General features: G+C 31.3%; 2 protein-coding genes across 2 annotated transcripts; both read left to right on the top strand.

The window, feature by feature from the left end:
• Positions 1-4,233: 4,233 nt before the first annotated feature.
• Positions 4,234-6,835, top strand: LOC130943736 (uncharacterized). Its single transcript, XM_057871739.1, has 6 exons — positions 4,234-4,454; positions 5,101-5,377; positions 5,482-5,845; positions 5,927-5,997; positions 6,301-6,399; positions 6,473-6,835. The coding sequence occupies exons 2-6, from the start codon at positions 5,117-5,119 to the stop codon at positions 6,569-6,571; spliced, it is 894 nt and encodes a 297-aa protein (XP_057727722.1). The 5' UTR covers positions 4,234-4,454; positions 5,101-5,116; the 3' UTR covers positions 6,572-6,835.
• Positions 6,836-16,976: 10,141 nt separating this feature from the next.
• On the top strand, positions 16,977-18,644 carry LOC130945453 (uncharacterized). Its single transcript, XM_057874166.1, has 5 exons — positions 16,977-17,063; positions 17,146-17,370; positions 17,691-17,906; positions 18,212-18,313; positions 18,408-18,644. The coding sequence occupies exons 1-5, from the start codon at positions 16,977-16,979 to the stop codon at positions 18,642-18,644; spliced, it is 867 nt and encodes a 288-aa protein (XP_057730149.1).
• The last annotated feature ends 5,052 nt before the right edge of the window (positions 18,645-23,696 follow it).

Genomic DNA, 23,696 nt, shown 5'->3' with positions numbered 1-23,696 from the left:
TAAACGTTTTCTTCAATTATTTTATGTGTAAATTGCCCTTTACAATTTGGAGTTAATGGATTGAAAAAAATAACTGGTTATTAGACCATCTCCAGTAAAAAACTCATTTTAGTTTTTATTTATGGCCCATCTGTCATAAAAAGTAACTTTACATTAGCTTTTGCATCATAAATAGTAAATAAGAATTCAAAATATCTCTCTCTTTTTCATTAGAAGGAACTAACTTTAGTTTCTATTATGCCATCACTTAATTAATTAATTAAAGTAATTAGAATTAATATAATTACTATTTTTTTATAATAATATTATTTAAATTTATAGATTCAAAATAATTTAGTATTATAAAATATTAAAATAAATAACTTAAATTTGGTTAGTATTTTAAATTTTACAAATAAAAATAAAAAATCTAACTAAAAATTATTTTGTAATAGATAAAAATTAAATTTATTTTTTATGTAAATAAATTTAATTAATTATGATTCAATATAACAATATAAATAATATTTGATATTGATTTAATATAATTATTTATATTAATTATGATTTAATATAACTAATTATTAAATAATTAATATAAATAATTATTAATAAATTAATTATAATTTATATATTTAATATATATATATCTTATATGTTTTTAATTTTTTTATTAACTCACCACATGGCATGATCTTATTGGCTGTTGCAAGTCCCTCTTTAAAGAGATTCTCAACCTTAATCCACGTGAAGAGTTTCTCTTCCCTCTTTACTCCAACGGTAATTGGGTTCCTGTATGTCAGAAGGACTCTATTTTCTAGTGTTGGAGTTGCTCTTAGGTACAGAGAAACTCTAGGGGCATCCGTTTTTAATAATTTCGATTATTATTTGATATTTGACCATTATAAATACTAAATTATTATTTAGGTGTGTAAATTCTAAAAAATATGAGTATAAATTGTATTGATTTATATGTATAAATTCTGACAAATATATATGTAAATTATATATTTTTGTGTGTGCCAATACATATAAATATGGATGCAAATTATTACTCTTAAGTACTAATCCAAAATTATGTTGCAAATTTTAAAGAATGTGAGTGTAAATTGTATTGATTCATATGTATAGACTCTGGTAAATATAAGTGCAAATTATATATTTCTTATATGTAAATACATATAAATATGGATACAAATATTATTGGCTAATTGTGATGGCAAAAAATAATAAATTTTAATAGTCACATAGTATTAGTCATTAGATATATTCGAATGTGTATATACAATTATAGTTGATTTTTCTTTTTTATTGGATAAACTTTGAGATTTCTTGCATTTAAACACCCATAGGAAGATATAGGTTTAAGAGAAAAGCTCTACAATCAAGTAAAATACCTAATCAAGTTTAACCAAATCTGTTGCTTCTTCTTCTTTTCCTCCTCTTTTTTCTCATTTTTCTCTTTTGTTATCATCGCCGTCATCATCACCTCCTCCTCCTCCATTTAAATTTCTTCTTCTCCTTCCCTTTCTTCCTCCTTCTTCTCCATTGTTATCATCATCGTTATTGTCATCATTGTCGTCTTCTTCTCCTCATTTTTCATCATCTTTCTCTTTTATTATCATCGTCGTTACCACCACCACATCACTACCTCCATCTCCTCCTCCTCCTCTTTCTTTTCTCATTTGAATTTCTTCAATCTCCTCCTTCCTTCTCCTCCTTCTCCTCCTCCACCATCATCATTATATGTATAACAGTTCAAATTCAGAATTCACCGAAATTTCTTAATGATGGCGACACACAAAAAAGCTCAGTTCAAAACAAGTTCAGACGAAAAATGCACCTTATTAAAATATAGAATGCACCAAAATTAAATCTAAAATGCGCCGAAATTACTTAATAATGACGATACACGAATAAACTCGGCTCAAAACAAGCACAGATCAAGTGCACTTTATTTAAATCCAGAATGTACCGGAATTACTTAATGATAACGACACACAAACGAACTCAATTTGAAATAAGCATAGATAAAAAAGTGCACCTTATTTAAATTCAAAATGTACCAAAATTACTTAATGATAACTCAAAACTCCTCCTCCTGCTTCCTCATTATCATTATCATCTTCTTCTTTTCTTATTCATCTGTTTCTTCTTGTTTTACCTTCTCATGATTCTTCTTATTTTACTCTCTTAACAAAAATAAAAATAAAAAAATCAAACAAAGAAGAAAAAGATTTACATAATGCTGCAAAATCTCTAAGAGGATGAACCTACATTTATTCAACTAAATAAGATTGTAATACATTATAAAAATGTTCATTCAAGTCTAATACGAGAAACAATTCTCCTAAAAGAAGAAATAAGAACAACAGAAAAAAAGAAAGAAAGAAAAAAGAAAAAGAAGAAAAAATGCAGCATTAAAGAAGGGATTAATAGTCAAATTAGTCCTTAAAAGATAAGACATTCTTCAAATTTATTTCTGAAAGATTTTTTCAATCAAATTGGTCATTCAAAGATTGCAAATTAATCATAGGGTTAAGTACGATTTTGGTTCTTAAGGTAGGGCATGAAAATTATTTTCGTTCTCAACCTTTTTTTGCTTACAAAATCGTCCCTAAGTTTTAACTTATTTTCAAAATCATTCTTTTTACTAAAATTTTAATTTTTATTACTAAATTATTCATAATTAAAAAAATATAAAAAAAAGAAAAAAATGAATTAAAGGGAAATGTGGAACGGAATCACGCTGGGGGAGGGGTTTTTCCATGGAAGAAGATGGGGAAGAAAAGGTGGAGAAGAGAAGAGGAAATAATCCGCCGCCGCCGCCACTGCTTGTCGTTCAGTACTCGCCGCTGCCGCTGCTCCTCGTCCTTTGATCCTTACCGCCAGATCTCGCAACTCCTCTTCCTTGCGTTCTACTCCACTGGTAGCGGTATGCACGGCGACGACTTCAACCTACTGTGACGACGACGGTGGCCAGCTCCCTTCCAGCGGTCGCGACATACACAAATAGCGGCAATAGTTTCTCCTTCTTCGTGTCGTATTGTCGCATCGTTGTTTATTCTCAATTTTGCTTCTATTTCTGGTTTTATTAATCACATATTTCTAATTTTGATTTTGTTAATCCATCAATTTTGATTTTGATATTAACTCGAACTACGAAGAATATAAATTCTTTTGTACATATACATATACATGTTGTATTTAAAAATAATTTGTTGCTTTTTTATAATAGAGAACAAGTTTTTAAAAATACTAACAAAATGGCTTTATTCTTTATATTTTATTGGAATGAAATTAAGAGTTAGATAAAAATATATATTTACTTTAAAAAAAAAATTAACTTTAAACTTTTGGGTCAAATTTGATCTATATGTAGTATTTATGTAAAATAAAAATAAAAATAACATATATATAATATAAATACTAAAAATTTATTATGAAATCAATCATTATATATTTATTTATATTATTTTCATATTTTTATATACAGTTGAATGTTTATTAAAATTATTCTGCATAGATAATGATAACAGGGACGGATACAGAAATAATATTATGGGGGGCCAAAAATACATATAATATTAAAAATTATGTAAAAAAAAATATATATATATAATATAAGATGTATTACAAAAATATACCAACAGAGAATATATTTTAAAGTAAAAAAATGTGTATACTTTTTATTAACGAAGTGGTTGAATCTTCGTATCATAAAATTCACCAATAATAAAATTTGTGTTAAATTTTTCAGTAATTTTCTTTTCAATATAACTAAAAGACAATTAACAAGAAATTCATCTTTTATTTTGTTTCTAAGTTATTTTTCACAATATTCATAGTTGAAAAAAATCTCTTAATTATAGCAGTTGAAACAGAGAAATTAATACCAAATGAATAAAAAAAGACGGTCACAAGAAGAAAAAGAATTCACTTTATGAGATTTAAAAATTTTTATTTAATTAAAAAATATTAGTAATAATATATTTTTCAGATTTCTTTAATATTGTGACTTACTTTGTAGATATTAAAAATTATTAATATTTAAATTATACTGAACTTTTATTTATACTAGCTAAAATAATAAATAATTTTTTAAAAAAATTAAATTATACATAATAACTTATTACTATTAAAAAAAATTGGAGGTCGAGGCCGCCACTCTCCCTATGTCCGTCCCTGAATGATAACGAATTGAAATTAAATTGTTAATAATATTATTATTATTATGATAAAAAACGATAAAATAAAAAAGCTAGCCGCTAGTTTTGTTTTAGTGTTTTTTCTAAAATTATCTAGATTGAGCCTATAATGCCAGCTCCTTCCTTTTTCTCCCCTTCATTACGCTAGATTCCATATTGCTAAACCCAAAACTGAAGCTAACCACAACCACTCACCTCCGTGTTGCGTGGCCTTCCTCTTCATCTTCCTCTCCCTCTTCCGCCCTCTGCCACGTCACTGACTTACTGGTAATTTCGAATTTCTACTCCTTGGTGGAATATATATATTTCTCTTTGATTCATGTTATCTCTGAAAGGTTAGCATGTTTTATATTGGTTGGATTGGAATATATATTAGCAGTAGTGGGCAATAAATTTTCAATGTCATGAATTATTCCTGTGTTTAAAGATATTTTGGTTTTACATTGTGGTCTGTCCAGAAAAAGAGGACTGGATTTCGGTTTATGCTAACTTCAAAGCTAAAAACTTACAAGGTTGGAAGGGCCAAATGTTGTTGCTTTTTCTAATTCTATATTTCCTTTGGTCTAATTTTGGTTGGCTGAAAGTTTGCTCGTTGAATTGACTGTGTCTGGATACGAACATTTGTTTTGGTGTAGTTTGGTGTTTTGATGTGAACTGTCTTATTGACATTTGATATGCATTTGGGAGTGGCTTTACCCAGAGCCCTAAACCTTGGAATCCTTGGTTCCTTCATGAGTTCTTTCTTGATATCCAAACTTAGATTTACCCAATTACTGGTTTTCTCTTCTAAGTTCAATTTAATTTTAAAGGATATTTGCTTGCAAATTTCATATTGGTGCCACCTTTTTTTAAATTGAGTTATTGTAACCAGTAAAAACTCATTGTTACTAAGTTGAAAACTTGAAATTCCCAGCAAACAAAATCAGAAGATGACATTGCAAGGTTTGAGTACGGTGGCACTAGCGATACGGCCTCCTAGTCCTCGATTCAAAGTAGACAGTGGTAGATCGAGGTTATTATATGGTGATCGAATTTCTTCTTATGGAGCATCAGCCAGCAGAATCAGAACCAAGACAATAAGATGTGCAGGTTTGGGAGAAAGCCGCCAAGGTTCCTTGGGCAATAACAATAGTGTTGTTTATGAGGGTATTTATGGCCCCTGGACCATTGAATCATCCGATGTTCGCGAGGTGTTACACTTTCTCTATTCAAATTCAGTGCAGATTAGCTAGGCTAACTCCATTGTGATTTACAGCTTAAAAGCATTGTGTTTAGCTTATGCCATGTATGGCAGGTAATTTTGTACAGATCAGGATTGGTGACAGCTGCGGCATCATTTGTGATCGCCGCATCAGCTGCCTTTTTTCCGGATAGCTCATCACTAAGTGCTGTACTCAAGCAGAACCTGGATGCTTTTTATGTTATGGGCTCAGGTGGGTTGGGTTTATCATTACTATTGATTCACATCTATGTCACTCAGATCAAGCGCATCCTACAAACATTGTGGGTGCTTGGCGTTATTGGATCAGCTATTGTTTACATCAACTTTGCACAACCAGCTAATGAGAGTCTGACACAGTATGTTTTGGAAAACCCATCTGCTGTTTGGTTTGTTGGTCCTCTTTTTGCTGCGATGACAGGGTTGGTCTTCAAGGAAGGTCTTGCTATATTTGTTATTTTGCATTGAATATTAATTTGAAGAAATTTATCTTTTTTAAACTTTTGTATTCTCTAAACAGGATTGTGCTATGGCAAGTTAGAAGCAGGAGTACTCACTTTTGTTATTCCTATTCTTCTTCTCGGTCATTTGGTATTTTTCTTTTAATCATCTATATAGTAATTTATTATACATTAAGTCCATAATCATGTTCTTTTTAAACTAATCATGGTTTTATGAATAAAAAATTATTGTATTCACCAACCTTTTTTTATTTGAGTTTTATATCAATCCTAGATAAGTTATGCTTTAGTGGAAGCTTGATTATTCCATTGCATCTCTCTTTCTTTCCTTAGTTTATTTGATATGGGGATGGTTACACATTATTTTTTTTTTCTCAATACTTTTGTTCCTTGTTTGTTACACATAGATAACTAAAAATTAAAAAATTTGCAGTTTGGTTTGATGGATGATGGACCTAAATTATTTCTACTTGCTTCATGGATGACGCTTTTCGTGATATTTGCGGGAAGGAAGTTCACTCAGCCAATCAAGGTATATTTAGCATTATTTACTCTCTGAGTACTTAAATATAAGTTCATACCTGATTGCTGACATTTACATGAAGGATGATATTGGCGACAAGTCTGTTTTCATGTTCAATTCTCTTGAACAAGATGAAAAGGAGACATTGCTTGAGAAATTACAACAGGGCAAAACTCAATAGTGATGAGGCATCAACTGTACTATTACATTTTTTTTCTTATGACTATTAGGATAAATTTTGAAATGACGTAGCTCTATTAAGATGTGTTTTCATACTTTATACTCACTACTGACTGCGTCCTCAATACCTATAAATATTTGTATATATCAGAAAAGACAAGAATGTCCATTCAATTATGTATCCAAGTAAAATTATCAGAATAGACAAGAATGTCCATTCAATTATGTATCTAAGTAAAATTATCAGAATTACGATTTGAGTCTTTGTTTGCCGAATTGATTTTAGATAGTGTTAAATCTATCAAAATTGGATTGAAGTAAAGTAACTTAAATAAGGTTGTATACTCATATTCTTTTAATATGATTATATCTTTTTGAATTATTAGTATTTAGATTCTATTTTCTGTTCATTTTCTTGAATTTATCTTTATCACGAATAGAAAGTTACACATTTCCACTCTTTCATTATTACAACTAATCAAACCAAAAAAATACAAAATTAACATAATTTAAAAATAATTACTCGTTCTCATACGCATTTTCTTAAGTGTACATAGATATAGAATAAGAAAGAAAAAATCATGTGATTTTTTTATTTTGTTTTCTTTTCTTTTTTCCTATTTTTTAATAATGAGTGTTTTTTTTATATTTTATATAAAATTTTAATATGCATGTGAATGCCTATCTAAAAGTAATGCATATGTTTAGAAAAGTTTGTATGCTATCAATTGAGTACTATGAAACTTAGAATGAATAATGCTTCTAATATATCTAAAAAAAAGCATCATATTAAAAAATTATTTTTCATTCAATTATGTATCTAAGTAAAATTATAGAAACATCATCTGAGTCTCTAATTGCAAAATTGATTTTAAATATTGATTTTAAATAGTGCTAATTCTATCAATATTGTTGGAAGTAAATTAAGTATGATCATATACTTATATTTTTTTAATATAATTTTATTATTTTAAATTATCTATATTTAGATTCTATTACCTAGGGCTGCACACGGATCGGATCGGATCGGATATGGCCTAAAATTCTATCCGATCCGCACTGCATTCATCGGATCGGATCGGATACGATATCCGCAATTTTTTAGGCCGGATCCGATCCGATCCGATCCGCATAATTGCGGATCGGATCGGATATCGGGTATATCCGCATAATTAAAGAAATTTATTTTAAGATTTTGTTTGGCCTTTTTACAAAAAAAATCTAGAAAATTCATTTTTTATCTGTTTAAGCCTATTTACTCCTAGAATATTATCAATAATAGTTCTTTTGAATAACAAAAATAAAATAATAACACAAGATTTAAATTTAATTATTCTAAGTTGAAGTACAACATAAAAAATTAAAAACAAAATATCATAAAATTCATAAAATAACATACTAAAATTCATATCACATTAGGGTTTACTGTCTTAAACTATGTTATTTATATGTGATGTGCGGATATGCGGATTTGCGGATCGGATCCGCGGATATCACTGCCGAATCTGCAATCCGATCCGACCATAGTGCGGATCGGATCCAATCCGATCCGATGACTCTGCGGATCGGATAATATCCTCAAAATTCGGATCGGATGCGGATAATTACCGCGAATATACGGATATTATCCGATCCATGTGCAGCCTTACTATTACCTATTAACTTTCCCGAGTTTATCTCTATCAAGAACTTTAAAGTAATAGAAAGTTACAAATTTTCACTCCTTTCATTATTGCAAATTAGTCAAAACAAAAAATACAAAATTAACCCTAAGTTAAAAATATATACTTGTTCTTAAATATATTTTTCAAATGTAGGTAGATATAAAGTAAAAGATATAAAAATATGTGGGTTTTTTTCTATAGTGTTCTTTTTTTCGTGTTTTATGTACATAGAAATAATGTATATATTTAAAAGAATTCGTGTGCTATCAATATGATGATCTCTTTACGAAATGGAGACACGTACATCGTAACATGTAGCACATGAACACTGTTTATGATGTAACGGTGATGGAGTTGCAAGCGTCTCATTTTCTGTGTTTGGCATGGAAATTAATCAGTATTTTTTTATTCTAAATTCTATCGTGTTGACACAAGGAAAAAGTATGCTATGAGGATCATATGTGTTTTATTTGAAAAGTGACGCGTGATTCTTCTTTTATTGTTTCTGCTTTAAGGGTTAGACTACCGTGCTGAAGAAAATTTTTTTCAGCACCTGCTGAAAGGAGGTTATCTCGACACGTGTTATAGTTGTTGGTGCAGTAGTAGATATAGACTGAAAAATAGCAGTAGTGGCAGAAATTTGAATGAATTAATTATGGTATGAAATCCCGTAATATGAAAGTATTAAGAAGTTATTATTTGTTAATGTGACACATGTTTTTGTTGGCTTTTTGTTGTTATTGGGTATGGGCTGTTTGGTTTTTGATGGAATTGGGTTGGGAATACAAAGTTTGGTCAAAAAATAATTATGGGTCACATAATATGATAAGAATAAAAATAGAAACAAAAACAAAAATCGAAGAATAATTGTAATAATAAATTAATAATAAATTCAAAATGAAATAGTTAGGGTAGTATGCAAGAACAAGCTATTTATCTCTTTTGGTTAATTGGGCCTTCGATTTTGTGTGTGTAAAAGCTATTGAGTTTATTTTTTAGTGTGTCAGAAAAATTTTTAATAATAAAATAAAGGTATTAAAAAAATAAAAATTTTTAGAAGTTATAATTTATATATATTTTTATTTTTTATTTAAAAATAATATTTTTAACATAATAAATAAATAAATAATATTTTTATGTTATTATACCTAAATATAATTATTAAATAAAAAAATATTTTTATATGAGATAACCAAATATAAAATTACTTTTACTCTTTAATAAAATTTTTTAAAAAAAATTAACTAACTTCTGTCCTAAAGACACATTTTAAAAATATAATAATAGAAATTTTTTAATACTTTTAATATATGTAATGTATTGAAAACGTAAAAAAAATAATTTTTATATTAACTTTTATAAAACATTTTTTTATAGTGTGCTTATTAGAGTACAAGTTAGCAAAACTCTTTAAAAAAATATCGTTTGAAAACAAAATATATCATAAAAACTCATTCAAACAAGCTTTTTATTTACTTCGATAAAACATTTTTAACCAAAAATTTAATATCCTATTTTAACATTAGCGAATTAAAAAAAATTTCCATACACAATTTTAACAAAAACACTTGTTTTTCAAATTAAGAAATTAATACACCCACTAATACTATTAAATTCCTATTTAATTAACACAATTTTTATCAGGGCACATGTAATTTTTTTCCTTTTCTTCTTATTTTTATTACTATTGCTTTCCCATTTTCTCTTTTTTATGCATTGTGTATAAGAATGTACGACTATACCATACTTTATCTTATGCATGACAAAAAAAAAAAAAAATCATCAGCATACCCATCCCTTGATAGGTCCAATTTTAATCTTTAACTGTCTCTAATTTCATTTTAATATAAACAAGATACTGATTCTATTGAATAAAATGATATGTGGCCGGTACAATAAACCCCAACCCACGATAGCAGCAAAAAACATTCCTTGTTCAACAAAAAAGGCCAAACCCAAATATTTAATCAACATTAGCTGCCGACTACACGGACGTAATTACGCCCTATCAGAACTGTACCTTCCTGCCAACACTGCAGTGTCTCGGGTTGTGTCTGTGCGTGCAACACAATCAACACACGCGTCCTACTCCCCTTCATGCCAACTCACTTTATGTGCTGAAAGAATCTTACTTCAGCACAGTAGCATTCGCCTTATTCACAAACTATTATTTATTCTTAAAACAAAGTAATCAATATTTCATTATTACCGAACTGAAAATTAAATAATATCCCATTTAAATTATTAAACAAATGCTTTAATGCAAATATCAAAATTTAAATTTGATAACTTGAATTATATCTATTTAAATAAATTCATACAAAATTTATTTTCAAAAAATTTTTAATTTAAACATAATTTTTCTATTTAACATAGACTTTCAACAGTTATATTTAAATTCAAAATACTACTATTTAAAAATTTTAATTTATTTAATTTAAAATTAAAATTTATTAAACTTAAAAAATTAAGTATCTAAATAAATATTCTTTTTTCAGAAAAATAAAAGTTATTAATTTCCTTTAATGCATAGAACAAAATTTTAAAACAAAATAACATGGGCTTTGAACACTATAGAGCAGTAAGAAGCACATTTTCCCTTTGTACCCTAAATCTTTAACTTCGGACATGTCTTCTCTGTTTTTTTTTTAAATATTATAACTATTATTATTATTATTATCTATTTTCTTGGGTTTTATATTTTAATTGTTTATTGTTACCGTAACAGTATTTTCACTATCCAATTTCATTTGTATGCCCAAAAAATTTTTTCATGGTCCAAAACGCTAAACAAAAAACGGATTTCAATGTCAAATATTATGTTCACGTGTTTTAGGCTTCAATAAGGTAACCTCCAATACTTGCTGGGTCCTCAAAAATAGGTCCCATTATTTAACTCCCATCGTTTACATGACATTATTATCATTTAACTAAATTTTGGGCAAACATCATCAACTGATCACCATCAGCTTTGGCGCAGCAAATGTCGGCACTTTGGAGGCAACAAAAACACGTGTCATCCATTTCAAAGTGCCACATACTTTCAGCACCAGAAAAAAAAATCTTTTCAGCACCTTAGCAACGGCCTTTTTTTAATTGATTTTCTAGTTTCTGTTCTCCTTCTTCTATGTGAGGGGTTTTTTTGTTTTGTCAGGATTTATGTGAGATTAAACGAGGATAATTGCAAAGTTAATTAATTTGGTTATTTGCATTGAACGCAGAATTTGGTCTTTTTTTTAATGTATTATTAATTTATTATACCTTTGTATAAATTTTTGGCTTAGACTTCGGACTATTTTTTTTATAGGTTTTTATTTAATTAAAAGTCTTACTAATTGTATTCACAAATTTTATTTATTTTTAATATTTTAATTTATCATAACAACATTTATTTAATTTTTTATTTCAAGAGAATAAAATGTATTACACCAGCATTATTAAAAACTTCTCCTTTTTAATTGTTTTTTCTCATTTTTTCATCTATACGCAAAATACTAATAGGTTTTCTTTGTAATTAATTGGATATCAAGTTATAATTTTTATTTGGGACTTTTATTTACTTGGTAAATATATTATATTATTTTTATACCTTTTAATTTTTATAAGCTAACAAAATTTTGGAGATTACCCCAAGTCCCCAACTATAACCACGATTATTAATCCATTCTTATTCCAATATTCATATTTTCAAACTATCAATACAATCATAAAAAATATGTATTGTTTTCTTCTATTAGTCATAAATGATAATCATAAAAAATAGTATTTTATTTTCTTCTCTTCATAAACAATTTTTCTTTTAAGATAAGCAATAATTTTTTCTAATAATCTTTATCAAATTTTTGTTTCGGATATTTAAGATAAATATTTTTTGTTAAGCTATTATTTTAAAAATCATAATTTGATGCAATGTATTTGTGTCCAAATTCCAAAGTGTTCCTAAACATATAATTTGAAGAAAAAAGCATTACAATTATCCTTACAAAGGTATAATAAATTAATAATACATTTAAAAATAAAAACCAAATTTGAGTGCAAATAGCCAAGTTAATTAACTTTACAATTATCTTTGTTTAATCTCACATAGGTCCTGACAAAACAAAAAAAACGGATAAGAGAAATAGAAATAGAAAATCAACTAAAAAAATTGTGACAGAAACAATAAAAAAAAGAACTAGGCGGTCACTTTTCAAACAAAATACGTATAATTCTCATAGCATATTTTTTTCTTGTGTCAGCACCATAGAATTTTCTTACACAAATTAATTAGGTTTAATTAGTTTGTCCTGGTATGTGAACTATTAAAAGGTGAATAATTCAAGTATTATTATGTTTTTTCAGTGTTGAATTTCTGCGAGATTTTTTTTATTGTATATCCAAGGTAAACTTTCAATTTAGCAGAGATGGTAAGAGATTATGAATTATGAAATAAGGAAGAAATGAGTGATAAATGAGTATCACCAAAATAGAAAAAAAATATGATGTCAAGAAGAGTTGAACAAAATTTATGTGAATATTAAGTAATAACCGCTGGATTTTTTTATAAACAAGTAAATAAAATGTTTTATTTATTAATATTTTTAAATTATTTAAAAATATGATAAAAATATCTAATATTAAATATATATTTTTAATAAAGTGTTTTAAAAATTGAATTTTAAAGTATTGAAAAAAATCTTATCACCTTACCACTCGATTACAGTTACATGTAAACAGCATCCATGTCTTACATATTATCATGCACATCGTTATTATTCTAATCCATCATGTCAGGACATATCACATATGTTAACTTTTTTAATTAGCACCACGTAATTTTTCTAATATTAAAATATTTTATCATGTTATTTGAACTCTTCGGTATTAACATTCACACATTAGGCATCAACTCATGTGAATGCTATCTAAGAGTAATGTATATGTTTAAAAGTGTTTAGAAGAGTTTGTCCACTACTGCTGTCAAATGAATAGTGTCAAAAAAAATCATAATAATAAAACATTGTATCGTCTTTTTTGTACTCTTCATTGTTACTGACGTTTCACACACTTTAATCCTGCTAAGGCATCACCTAATGTAAATGCCTACCTAAAAATAATGCATATGTTTAAAAAAGTTTGTGTTATCAATTGAGTATTATAAAATTTGGAATAAATAATACTCTTAATACACATAGAAAAATCATAATATTAAAATATTACGTCGTATTGTTTGCACTCTTTAGTGTTAACATTTGTACACATCATCATATGTTGCACGACATTTTTGTAATCCACAAATTAAAAATAAAAAACTTTTAACATCTATAGTATATATACTTCTGGTCTTTGATACATAAATTAATCTATGGTACAATTTACTCTATATTATAATAATTTATTATAATGCAAAGTACTTAAATATTGCTAACTCTTTTATTTGCACGAAGGATGATATTCATGACATTTATATTTTTATGTTCAATCTTCTTAAATAAGATGAAAAGAAGACATTGTCTGAAAAATTATATCACTACAAAATTCAATAGTGTCAGGGTATCAGGTATCAGCTATATTATTGTATACTCTTTTTTATGACTACCATATTTACAAGGAAATAAATTTTGAGACGATGATATTCAGTGGCGGAGCTTGAAACAAAATTTTGGAGAACCAGATAGAAGATAATTATCAAGATGCTTTTGATATAAATCCCATTTAAGATAAGTTCGTCTAACCTCATTTCTCTAATTTGGGTAATATTGTCAAATTTAAAGCCGTTTTTCATAGTCTCGTTCCAAAGAATTAAGGTCAAACTCATCAGATGCAACACTTTGAACTTTTGAAGGTTGTATCTCACTTTTTTCGTGATTTATTAAAGTAGAAGAACTATCTACAGGTGTTGATATTTTAAAAGTTATATGTTTTCCTTCTTGAATATTAGCATTCCTCTTAAAAATGCATCAATTCTTTAATTTTTCATAATTATTTTATATAAAAATTTGAATATATATCCTGTAAAATATGTAAAAAAGAAGTTAGAAGGACAAATATTAAAATTTAAATATTTATTGAATTTTTTTATCAATTTATACAAATACAATAATATTAATACTTATTGAATATTCTAATATTTTTTATCATATAAAAAATTAAATTAAATAAATAGTAAAATATAAAATAATATTAAATTACATAAATAAAAAATACCTAATTTTTTATATTTGAACTCAAAAGTAGAGGAAGTGTTGTTTATTGAATAGAGAGCTGCGAAATACAAATACATTCAGTTCAGTCTAAATCCAACAAGGTTTGAATGTTTTAAACTAAAAACTACTGTGCAATAAAAGTAAGAGACGAAGATTGAACTTTAGTATTTTAAGTCATAGTAAAATATTTGAGCCAACTGAACTATTTTTTAAGAAGTACTACTAATTTTTTAACAAAAGTTTGGGCATGCCCCGTGTTTAACTAAGCTCCGCCTAATACTATTGAGATGTGTCTTTGTATTCGTACGCGTACCTTCATTATATTTCCTATAAATATTTTATACATATAAATATCTATCTAAGTAAAATTCTCAAAATCACCATTTAAGTCTCTATTTGTATAATTGATTTTAGATAGTGCTAATTTTATTAAAATTGTTTTAAAATAAAGTAATTAAATATGATCATATACTCGTATTCATTTAATATAATTTTATTTTTTTTGGATTATTTGTATTTAAATTTTATTAAATATCTTTTTTTATCTTTTATCATAACTCTAAACTAATAGAAAGTTACAAAATTTTCGTCACTTTAATTGTGACAAATTAATCAACACAAAATTAACCTAAATTAAAAGTAGTATATATATATATATATATATATATATATATATATATATACTATCAATTTACTGAACTGAGTACTATAAGATTTGGAATGAATAATATCAACAATACACCTACAGGAAGCATAATATTAAAATATTGCATTTCTTCTTGAATTTGGTTTGCCTTCTCAATGCTCATCTTATTGTTCAACATCATCACAAATCATCATTCATCATATACATCATCAGTCTTCGCTGCTAAACTTAAACACATCATCAATGCTAAATTCTTATACTTTTCAGTGCTAAATTTTCACACACATCATCACATACGGCATGAGTATTTGCAAGCTACAAATTAAAAGTAAAAAACGTTCAACATCCATAGTACTTATATTTTTGGTCTTTTACTACAACAAATCCTTAAGATAGCGATGATTATTTTGCGGTGATTTTGTGAAATCGCCGCGAAAAGACAAACTGCGGCACATATAGCGGCGGTTAGAGGTTGGGGCTGCAATCAGGCCAACATTTAGCGACGGTTTTGTTAAAACCGCCGCTATATTGCTGTCAAGTTTACATTTAGCGGCGGTTTGAAGAAAACCGCCGCTATATTGCTGGTCTGGTTTGCATTTCGTGGCGTCTTTTAGAAAACCGCCGCAATATGTCTGCCGGTGACTTCTTGTTAGGCATTTTGCGGTGGTTATGTTTAAACCGCCGCAAAATGCATGTTACCACATATTGCATTATTCTCTTTAGAAATAACCATCTGGGTATAATCTAGTTAAGTGAAGACTACTATCTGAAGCTACATATGTTTAAATCATTGTTACTTAAACTCGTAACACTTTTTCTACATTCGTTTTACGATAAAAAATTTACAAGTTACTTGTAACCTTTATATGTTAACTCATGTGAACAAATTTACCACTAAGATTTTCTTGATTACGTTATTGGCATTTAAAAGTTGCATTCAATCATGGATGTAAAAGAAGAAAATAAAATCAAACTATGATATTCATGAAGTTAAAATAAAGTTCTAGAGAGCATAAATCAAAGTTACTCCTCTTTGAAGTTTTGCCTTACTAAACCTAAACCAAGAATAAACATGTACAACTGCAACCCAAATCATTAAACTAAGGAAATCAGCGTAACTGTTATAATAAAAGATCAAAATTTATCTCCAACATCGTATTGACCTGGCGAAAAATACTCTGTTATGAATCTATGGGCTTCACGTTTCAGAGGATCTGATATTTCATCTCCATACCATGGCATCTTATTCAGATCAAAGCACCTTTTCTTAACATGTATATCATCTTGTTTATCTTGTTGGTCTTCTAAAGTTTCATCCTCTTCATCCGAAATTTTATTCAGATCAAACTGCATGGATCTATCGATTGCGATAGAGGATACATCATCTAAAATGTCTTTTGAATCAGATTCTTCTCCGTCTAGACTATCAGGAACTATTTTTCCGGAATATTCAGGTACGACTGAAAATATCAATATGCACATAACAGAATGAGTATACATAGAAGGAATTGAGAACTCTGGAGTCATTAAATACTGACTTAAAAAAACAACCAAACTACAAGATGCTAAGACAATTTTAAAACTAAACATAACTTTTCGACAATTACCATCACCCTTGTTTGTAGTTTGGGCAATTTTCTTAAACAGAAGCTTTGTAGCAATTGTTGTGCTTGCAGAGGATGACAAAAAGTCCTCATTTTTCATCGATCCTATTCCACCGTCATGTTATGTTCACTATTGTTTTCAAAATGTATCACTAGTGAAATTATCTTGTTATTACTACTGATGACCCTCCAACTCCAACAGACAACATAGAGACTTGGCATCGCACGGAAGTGGCTGATCATGAATTAAGGGATGAGGATTACGACCCAGAGGCGGATGAAGTTCCGTCATTTGATGTCCACATCGATGACTTGTTTGCTGCCCAAGAAGTCGAAGGTCCGCATAACAACAAGAAAGCCAAAGATACAAATTTCTGGGAAGTTACTGTTATCGGTAAACATTTTTTTCCTCTCATTTTCGTAAATAGTTATCTTTATAGTCCTTTACTTCTATTTTTCTTTTGTGCAATGATTAGAGAGTAATTTTGTTTCCCATACACTTGTTAGAGGACGGTGTGAGAAAAGTTTCTGAGCTGAGCGTGAAGGAGGCTATAGCCCTCTCTTCCAATACGAAGACAGTACTCCTGTTTAACAGTGAGCTGCAACCGATTGGTCAGGCGGCAGGATTACTGAGTGGTTTCATAGGAAATTTGGGTGTGGACTATTCCCAGTTCCCCATACACTTAGAAAGTTGGAAGCTGGTGAGCAAAGCAAAGAGGGATCATGCGTACAACATGCTTAAGGTAGAACTTTAAGCTTCTACAATTTAAGCAATTTTAGTTTTCGGTTTTTTTAGGTTTTTTGCATGGTAATTATATGGTTAGTAAAATTTTCATATTGTGTTTTTCACATCATCATTTAAGCAATTCTCATTTATACGTAATTGTGACTGCTTGTACTGGATTTGAGGGTCATACTTCAACAATTTAAATTAGCCTGTAATGGTTGTGGCATGTCTTAAATATATCAATCTTATACTTATTTGTTGGTCTTCGTTAATGACAATGTAAACTAATTGCAGCGGGTCTTTTACTATAAGGACGATGCCGGAGGAAAAATAAAGCGCGATATTTTGAAGAGGATAGGAAAGAACTGGAAGGATTCAAGGCACCACTTGTTTCATAGGTGTTACAAACAAATAAAGACTTATGAGGAAAATTTTCAGCATCACCCGAAAGGAATAGACAAAAATGATGGGAAAAAGTTCGTTGACTATCGCCTGAATGAAGAAACACAGGTAAGCCTTGGTATATTTTATTATTTCCACATAAAAAAACATGTGTATACATAGTAATTCCCTTACATTTTATATTCATCATATCTTTCTCATTTGCATTTGTTTTGTTATTTGTTCATAGAAAAAGTGTAAACAGAACACTTTAAATTGGAGCAAGCAACTTTACACACATACTGGGGGCTCCAAAACCTTGGCAAGAAAAAAGACGAAGTGGTAATAAGTCATCATTTGCATTAAGATTTTGATTAAGCTTCTTGAAAAATGTTGTTATTGTTTACTAAATTGTGTCAATATCAATGATATAGGAGAGAGAGCAAGGAAGGCCCGTTGGTAGAGGAGAGTTGTTTATCATGACTCATAAGAAAAAAGATGGCTCGTATATCCACCCCGATGCACGTGTTGTTAGTGTAAGTCATGTTTGAAAATTTGAAGCAATATATAGCTTACTGTATATATCGTGCTACTGTTAACTTCTTCCTTTCCAATGTTGTATATTTGTAGGAAGCAATTGCGAATGTTGAGAGGCAGGATGGATCCTCTAATCACCTTTCACAGAATGACTCGCTAGCACAAGTTCTCGGAAAGGAGCACCCAGGACGAGTTCGTGCCCTAGGTGCTGGACCATGTCCCACCCAAGTCTTTGGTAACGCTGCTGGACAACCGTCGGGTTCTGCAGAGTCCAATGCAAAGGATAAGAGGATGATTGCAGAATTGACAGCTAAGCTAGAAGAAGAGTAGGCGAAGAGACACTCAATACATAAAGTCTTGGAATATATAGTCCAACAGTTATGAGGCAATTTGCCAATTGAGATTGCTGAAGAGCTGGCTTTTGTGGGCGGTACACCGGACTCGTCATGCGCAGGGCCATCTTCATCTGGAAATCACGACCCGCAACAAAAATTTTGAATTTCAATTAATGGTCTTGGATACCTTTTACATTTAAGTTGGTTTAGTACGTTAGGCTTATTCTATCCAACTTGAGCATTCTTACTTTATTTTGGATGATATTATGACAATTTCGTTATATATGTTATGTTTGCATATGTTTAATTTAGTTTGTTATGTTAATTGAGCTGTTTTACTTGGTTTAAATTTGTTTAAATTAGTTAAAAAGTAAAAAAATTAAAGTTTAATAAACATTCTTTGTCAAAATAGGCAAAACAATAGAAGATCTAAAATTTTAATGAAAAATTTGAATTTGGCGGCAGTTTTGAAACCGCCGCAAAACTATAAACTTTTTTCTTCCTGTTCGACATTTGAAACCGCCGCAAATTGGGTAATAGCAATTTTCTTTCACATACTGTGGCGGTTAATAACCGCCGCCAAACCCAAATTGCATTTTACGCCAGTTATTCCAGCGGTTGACTAAAACCGCCGCAATCCGTTTTGCCGCGCCCTATCTTCCGGTGTTTCCAGGAATAGTCGCGAAATGTTTTGCGGCAGTTCAAAACCGCAGCTAAACGGCTCCAGGAACCGCCGCTAAATGGCGTTTTTGTTGTAGTGTTCGATATCAGTTTGTACAAAATTTATATTGTTTGTGTAAGAACCGCAACTAATCAACCGGTTAATTAAGTGATTAATTGCCCAAATTAGATTCCGAAAGGTTAGAGAGAGAATTTGAGGATTTAAAGGTGATTTTTGGACTCAGTGGGTCTTTCTGAGTCAGAAAATGTGCTTTTTACAAAAAACCGTGAAAAATTACGAACCGGCAGTTGAACCGGTTGAACCGGTTCAAGTCTGCCCAGTACCGCACAATAAAAAGTGAAAACCGTCAAAAACTTAGAAAAACATTAGAAATGGAAAACGGGGCTTTAATTTTAAAGATTTGGCCCGAAGATTAGCCAAACGGGCTAAAAACGCTAACGGGTTGGACCGGACCCAAATTGGGCCCAAGCCCAACATATAAATACACTTAAATGAACCCATTTCAGCCACTTTCACCCTCATAACCTAAACACAACAGCAGCTGAAGTGAGGAGAGAGGTGAGAGCTTTCCACCATTGTTACTATTCACTTCAAACTTCCCAAGCTCATATCTTGAGCTACGGAGCTCCGATCGCCGCACCGTTTGCGGCTACGCTTTCCTTGTGAAGAGCTCTACAAAACCCATCCAAGAAACCCTCAAGGTAATCACGAAATCCTTCCAGTTATGCTCTTCAAAATTTTGGGTTTTATTAGAGTTTTGGGTTAAATGGGTTTTTGTGATTTTGGATGTTTAGGTTTGCTCTAATCCTTGCTTAGCTTTGGATTTGTGTTGTCAAATCTGTTGGGAAAGGTAAGAGCTCTTAAACCCTTGTGAGATTATGCTTATGTTGAACCCTAGGTTGATTTGTGGTGATTTATATGTATATAGTTTGTTTATTGTGGCTTTGGGAGCTTTTGGAACTTATTTGTGCTTGTGGGAGTGGATTTGAAAGCTTGGATTGTGGTTGGAAGCTTGTTGGTACTCATTTTGAGTTTGGGTGCATAAAGGGAATCGGCCAAGGTATGGTTTCGGTTTTCTCTATGTAGTATATAATATTCATGGACACATAGGCTAGTGACCAATAGGATAGGTTGAACTAAAATGATGGTTGGTGTGTTAAATGTTGATGAATTGATGAATGTTGAGTTGATTGTGATGAATTATAATGATATGATGATGTTGAATGATTGTATGGATTGGGAGTTGGTTCTTATGATAATTGTAGTGTTATGATTTATGAAATGGTGGGTTTGATGGAGATTTTGATCATAAGTGTTATATAGTTGATGTTGGAATTGAGAATAATGAAATGAGAAGGAAAATGTGGTGAGGTTGATGTATTATGCTATAACAGGTATATTTTGATGAAAAATGGAGCTTTGGACGGTTTGGTATGATTTGGTATGGGTATGGTGAGATAGGGTGGTAATTGTGAAGTTTGGAAAAATTGAGTTTTTGGTGAACTTTGTTCGATCATAACTTTTGCCTCGGTTTTCGAAATTTATTGAAAATTATTTAGAATTAAAGATCTTTGAAAACTCTTTGAATCGGTATAAAGTTTGTGAAAATTAGAATTTTGTAGAGGAAGTTATGATCATTCAAAGTTGGTATTAAAAATCTGAAATTTTACAAAGATGTGCGGGTGCACACATCCCGTTTCTCAAAAATTTATTTGTTTTCAACTATTTTGCCTTCCCAACAAGGTTGTAAGCTTCTATAACACTATTTTAAGACGTTTGGGCCTAGTTTTGAGTATTAGAACATGGGATATAAATTAAGGGCTCTAGTACATGATTTTAAGATAAAATTAGAAAACGGAGGCATAGGTTTCTGGCGTGCTGAGAATGGTTTGACGTTAGGTGAAGGATGATTGGTATATGAGATGAGGAATGATGGATCTATGTATACTGAAAATGCTTTTGAAAACCACTGAAATAATATTTTTTTCATGATATTTTGAGACGCTATGCGCCTGGCAGGGACGGTGGTTAATCCCGCCTGTCGAGGTAGCGGCGGCGGCGTAAGGACGGTGGTTAATCCCGCTTACGTTGAGATGTGAGGTCTGAGGCAAGAATATCCCGCTCACATCCCTTCAGATCTATAGGGCGAGCAGGCGCCGGTACCTGGACAGTGATCCGGGCACTATATCTCGGGGGTTCCCATATGAGAAATCCGAAGGGCGATGTCTCCATGGAGATGTGTCGGGTTGGCAGTTGAACCGACAATGTGATATCACAGCCAGTAGGGCAGGCATTCATCATATGCATTTCCTATTTGCTTGTATGCTTTGTTTACTTGTAATGGTTTGCCTAATTGAATAACATGCTTACTTGCTCTCTGAATTATTTGTCATATATGTTACTACTTGTGCTTTACTTGCTTTGAACATTATCTGTGTTTTCTGCTGGGATTGAGGAGGTTCGGAAGACGGTGGCGATGGGATCGCATGGAGGATCGGTTGGTGAAGGCTGTGGGACAGCGGTGTTTGGTTAGAATAGAAATGCCTTAAGATAGATAACCTGGTTTATTTAAGTCAAGTTGGTATATTATGCTTAAATGTTTTAGAATGCTTTAAGTTGAATCTTGTGATGGATATGAAGCTTAGGATTGCCTTTGGCGTCCCAGGGTCTTATATCCTATATCACTGGGAACTGTTACCATACTGAGAACCTCCGGTTCTCATACCATATTGTTGTTGTATTTTTCAGATGCAGGTCGTAACCCACCTCGGTGAGTTGCTTTGGTTGGTAACAGGAGCGGAGAATCTTGGATCATTTTGGAGTTCTTTTTGGTTTATTTTGTTTATACATCTCTCCTTTTGTATTTTGTTTTGCCTAGAGGCATGTATTCGAGAGAACAAAACTTGTATAAGCTGTTTTCACTGTATGGTTTTGTGTATCAGTATATGGCTAGCCGGCTTAAACTCCGCGAGTTCATGGCTAGTTCTCTATGATATTATATATTTATCTTTTGTTATATCTTGTCTGTTTCTTATGCCTTAAGCTAGTAGCTCCGTTAGTACGTTTAAGCTTCGAAATTCTGTTTTTGAGCTATATCTTTCATCGGGCTTCTAGATTATACTATTCTTCCTATATATATATTATGTATGAGTTTAGAACTGTCGTAATCTCTGATTAACCTTGGCTTTACGACGCGAGGTAAGGCTTAGGCTAATTAGGGTGTTACATTTAGTGGTATCAGAGCGGTTCGTCCTCGTGAGCCTGAGGGATGGACCGATTGTGCTTCATTGCATACTCTGTGTGTCTTTTCTTTGATGCTATTAGGTTATCTGTTTGATATATGCATAGCATGCTTGTTTGTGAGTGCCTGTTTGGGATAATTGAAGCACTAGACTTTTGATATTAAGACTGATCACCTTGATATCTATTGTTTGGTGTAGACAGAAATCCTACATGGCTACTCGCGGGCGAGGTCGAACACGTACACGGGGAAGTAGGAATGGGCAACCAGCTGACAATCATGCCGAATTCATGACGGCGATGGCGAATCTCGCTAACACCATGGAAGCTAATGCTGCTGCGACTCTGCAAGCAGTGCAGAGATTGGGCCAACCGACTGGGAATGGCAACGGAAATGGGAATGGCGAAGGAAATACCAATGATAATGCTGAGGGTAACGGCGATAACACAGGAGGAATTCCGATGACCTTGGCGACGTTCCTCAAGGTTCATCTGCCAACTTTCCGAGGATCCACATATCCTATTGAAGCGGACCACTGGTTCCAGGCTATAGAGCGTGCTTTACAGGCACAGCATGTTCCTCTCAATCAATATGTAGAGTTTGCCACTTATCAGCTAGCGGGAGAGGCCCAGCCCTGGTGGCAAGCTGAGTGTCGTTTGCTACAGCTTCAGAACACCGACATTCCATGGGAGGTGTTCCAAACGGCTTTCTACAGAAATACTTTCCTGAGTCTGCAAGGGAAGCAAAGAAGATGGAGCTAATGCAGCTGAAGCAAGGTTCCATGTCTGTGGCAGAGTACACCAACAAGTTCGAAGAGCTTTGTAGGTTTTCTCGGGTATGTCAAGGTGACCCGGAGACTTTCGAGAGCTGGAGGTGCATTAAGTACCAAAAGGGCTTGAAGGACAACATTATGACTGCTGTGGCTCCTATGGAGATCCGTATCTTCTCCGACTTGGTGAACAAAGCAAGGGTAGTGGAGGAGTATGCCAAGACAGTGGCGGCATCTAAGGACACTCATGGAGGGAGCTCTAGTCGTGGGCGTGGCAAGTATTTTCATCCTAGAAGACAAAGCTTCAAAAGAGGGGGATATACTCCTCAAGGCCAAGGGGGCTTCAGAAAGAACA

The sequence above is a fragment of the Arachis stenosperma genome, chromosome 8 (assembly GCF_014773155.1).
Source record: "Arachis stenosperma cultivar V10309 chromosome 8, arast.V10309.gnm1.PFL2, whole genome shotgun sequence".
In the NCBI taxonomy this organism is placed as follows: domain Eukaryota; kingdom Viridiplantae; phylum Streptophyta; class Magnoliopsida; order Fabales; family Fabaceae; genus Arachis; species Arachis stenosperma.
This window is presented reverse-complemented; position numbering and strand designations above follow the sequence as displayed.